Source organism: Rattus norvegicus, chromosome 8, assembly GCF_036323735.1.
Source record: "Rattus norvegicus strain BN/NHsdMcwi chromosome 8, GRCr8, whole genome shotgun sequence".
Lineage (NCBI taxonomy): Eukaryota > Metazoa > Chordata > Mammalia > Rodentia > Muridae > Rattus > Rattus norvegicus.
The window spans coordinates 131551616-131555221 of NC_086026.1; the positions used below are offsets into that span (position 1 = coordinate 131551616).

The 3606-nt window shown below is 53.4% G+C and overlaps 1 protein-coding gene across 2 annotated transcripts; it reads left to right on the plus strand.

Annotated features, from left to right (window-relative positions):
• On the plus strand, positions 1 to 3134 carry Tmem42 (transmembrane protein 42). 2 transcript variants are annotated; one of them, NM_001191886.1, is made up of 3 exons: positions 637 to 1157; positions 1726 to 1872; positions 2497 to 3134. In NM_001191886.1, the coding sequence occupies exons 1-3, from the start codon at positions 966 to 968 to the stop codon at positions 2629 to 2631; spliced, it is 474 nt and encodes a 157-aa protein (NP_001178815.1). In that variant the 5' UTR covers positions 637 to 965; the 3' UTR covers positions 2632 to 3134. The 2 variants fall into 2 exon arrangements, with proteins under 2 accessions (XP_063121929.1, NP_001178815.1); XM_063265859.1 differs by lacking the exon at positions 2497 to 3134 and having other exon boundaries at positions 1 to 1353; positions 1726 to 1863.
• Positions 3135 to 3606: the final 472 nt, after the last annotated feature.

Sequence of the window (3606 nt, forward strand, 5' to 3'; positions counted from 1 at the left end):
CTTTTTTCTTTTTTTTTTTTTTTTAATGTATTGCGGAAGCACTGAGCTATATCCCCAACCCACATCTTTTTGAGATAGTCTCAAAAAGTCTGGCAGCTGGCCTCAAACTCAGTAATTCTGCCTCGGCCTCAGAAGTACTAAGATTACAGGCGTGTGCCACCATGCCTGGCCGCTCAGCCCTCTTAAGTGAGTATCTCCCTAAGTTGCTTAGGATGACCATTAACTTGCAATCTTACTGCCTCAGCAATCCTGAGTATCTGGAAAGACCGACGTAGATGACACTTTATGGGTTTTGTTTGTTTTAGGGGTTTATTTGTTTGTTGTTGTTGTTTTTTATTACTTTACATGGACTTAGAAGTGGTTCTGATGGTCCAGGCAGAATGAGTAATAAGCGTTATTCTCTTAGCAGTTTTCCCAAGCTATGTCCTGTCTAAGCGGCCGGTCTCCAGACCCATCCTCCTCCGTCGGCATCCACGAGGGAGCAGAGGTGCCTTGAACGCGCAGATTGGCTTCAGGATCAGCATTTTAGGTGCGCATCCATGTAAAGTGGCAGATATGGAGCTACAGACTGCCCCGCCTTCTCAGTCGCAGGTTTCCCCTGAATGCAGGGTTCTTCCCTGGCAGGTTCGCTTCAGAGAAAATTCCCCTCCTCCCCAAGTTCACGTCACCAGCAGATTCCTCTCTTGCAGTAGGTGCCTCCCGGTTGCACGTCCCCTTCAGTGGCGCAAGGTCCTCGCTAACAGATTCCCATCCCCAAGGTTCGCCTGAGTCGCAGGCTCTCCTTAGTCTCCGGTTTGCATCAGCTGCAGGGGCTCGGCTCCAGATTCCCTTTATTCGTAGGCTCGCTTCGGTGCCGGATTCCCTGCTTCGGCAGATTCGCCTCACCCGCCAGGCTCCGCCCTCGCCGGGCTCACGTCGGGTGGCGGTGTGCGTAGCAGTCGGCTGTGGCGGGCGCAGAGGGCCTCATGGCGGCCCGGCCTCAGTCCTCGGGGGCCGCCGTGTCTGCGGCCGCTTACCCTGACTCACCCGTGGAGTTACCCGCTCGCCTACAGAAGGGCGCGATGCGGCGCCGCTTCTGGGGCGTGTTCAACTGTATGTGCGCCGGTGCGTTCGGGGCCCTGGCCGCCGCCGCCGCCAAGCTGGCCTTCGGGAGCCAGGTGCGGCCTGGGGCGCCACAAGGGGGCGGGGCCGGGAGGAGGGCGGGGCCGGGAGGAGGCCGCTCAACCTCGGTTTCCGCCTGCGCCCTGCGGGACCACCTGGTTCTAGGTCCTGCCTCCCCGGGGAAGAACCTCCAAGCCCACCTCTCAGTTTAAGCCCCCTTGCCCTAGCCTTTTCCAGCATGTAACACCTAAGGTGAGATAACCGGTTGCCCATCTCTTCCTGACCTTGGCAAGAGTTCTGACTGAGCGCCTGCTGGGGTGGGCCGATGGTCGAGCCAGCTTCTGCAACGGAGAATTAGATCCTGACCTGGACAGGGGACTGCTTGATTAATAGATTTCTGGCGACTTGCAGTCCTTTTGTGAAGTCATCCCTTCCCAGATGACTACTCAGCTACAAGACATTTGAGGACTTCGTAGAAGATAACCCTCTCCCCTGTCTGCAGGCAAATTCCACATTCTGTCAATCGGGGTCTGCATATGCTTTGTAGGAGACTTCTAAAGATCCCCCGGTCTTTCAAGGGTATGCCCATGGTGGTTGTAGCTGCACCGACACTCTCTCCTGCAGGTGAATATTGGCTTATGTGTCTTAGGCATTATTGCCATGGCCAGCACCAATTCCCTGATGTGGACCTTCTTTAGCCGCGGGCTCAGTTTCTCTATGTCTTCGGCCATTGCGTCTGTCACAGTGACTTTTTCGAACATACTTTGCTCGGTGAGTAGCCTGGTAGGTGGGCTTGTTCTTAGGGTCCTGGGTAAGTTGTCCTTGGGAAACCCCTGCTTTTCCAGGTACTAGAAAGGACAGGAAGTAAAACAGGTTGGACTGGCTCCAGGCAAGAGACAGTTAAACATGGACAACTTAGGAATGAAACTTGTGTCACTCTGGGATAGCATCAGCTATCTGAAGTTCCTTGGCAAGAACTGGAACATTAGCTATGGGGTTTAAGGCTCTAGTCAAGGGGTTGGAGATTTAGCTCAGTGGTAGAGCGCTTGCCTAGCAAGTGAAAGGCCCTGGGTTCGGTCCTCAGCTCCGGGAAAAAAAAAAAAAGGGGGTCTGGTCAAGGGAACCCAGTCTTGAACTGGAAGACAGCCTAGCTTGGGTTTATGATAACTGGGTACTATGTCCTGGCCATACCTGCTGGCCTCTTGAGCCTCAGTGCTCAATTGGAGTAAACTCTGACTTCCACAGAGGAGACAGAAATACATGGATTGATCATGGAGGTGGTTGCTGGATGTGAAGCACCAGACTGTTTTCTACTCCCCCTCAGGAAGAAGTCAGCCAAGGAATGGTGGACCCTACCAGGGTAGGCCAGGCCCCTTACAGCTGTCTCTTCCACAGGCCATCTTAGGCTACGTGCTGTATGGAGAGTGCCAGGAGATCTTGTGGTGGGGAGGGGTGTTCCTCATCCTCTGTGGGCTCACCCTGATCCACAGGAAGTTCCCACCGGACTGGAAGGAGAGCAAGCAGCAGTGATGACAGTCGGTTGAATAGATCCACTGTAAAGATAACCATGATACCCAGCCATGGGTCTGCAAGTAGGACTGCTTCCAGGGCAGCCTGGGAGTGCAGCCCTGTCAGCCACAGGGAGATGCCGGACCAGACCCTGGCCTCTGACCACCTCACAGCTTGAAGGCTAAAGCATTAGTTCCTGTAAGGGAAGATGACTACCACAGCATGAGGCCCAAGTCCTTCAGTATTGGTATAGGGCCTTGATTCTTGTGCACCGGGGCGTCCTGGAAGACTTTGTGATCTTGGGTTGCACAGCAACTTGGCAGGTACCTGAAAAAAAAAAAAACCACGTGATTAGAATCCTGCCACCTGACCAGGGTCCTTCATGTAGCCCAGCACTGACAGCTGGCAGGGCCTCCTGACAAAACAACAAACATGTAGTGTGTCATGCCTTAGGTCGTCTGTGATGCCTATGAATCCAACAAAAAAGAAGGCAACTTGGGCTAATAAACACTTATTTGTAAGTTAAAGCTGCTGGGTATGGAATTTGAATTCTTTCCCACTTGGAGGTAAGAGCCTGCAGCCAGGTAGCCGTGGAGTAATGCACACACAGAGACTGTGTGCCCCCTGCTGATATCACCACCTTTGCTCTGATCCCCCCTGAGCCAGGACCCAGCAAATGGAGATTTTCTCCATTCTCATGCTGAGGAAGCAGGAAGCCGGTCTGCTGCTTCTGCTAACTGCCACCTAACCTCTCACTCTCCCACCCTAGTTTCCCTCTTCACCTCGCCTCTGTTCCTACATACTGCAGTCACCACCAGACAGATCGTATGAGGAGGTTTGCAGCTCCGCAAGGTCTGGTTCCTCTGTGTGCTTTTGTGTTTGTTTTCTCTTCTACCCTGGACTCCCGTTTTTTGCCCCACTTCCGGCAACAACCTCTGCTCCTAGTTCTGAACTCCTTTAATCTCTCTCGGGAGCAAGGGCAAAACTGATTCACAG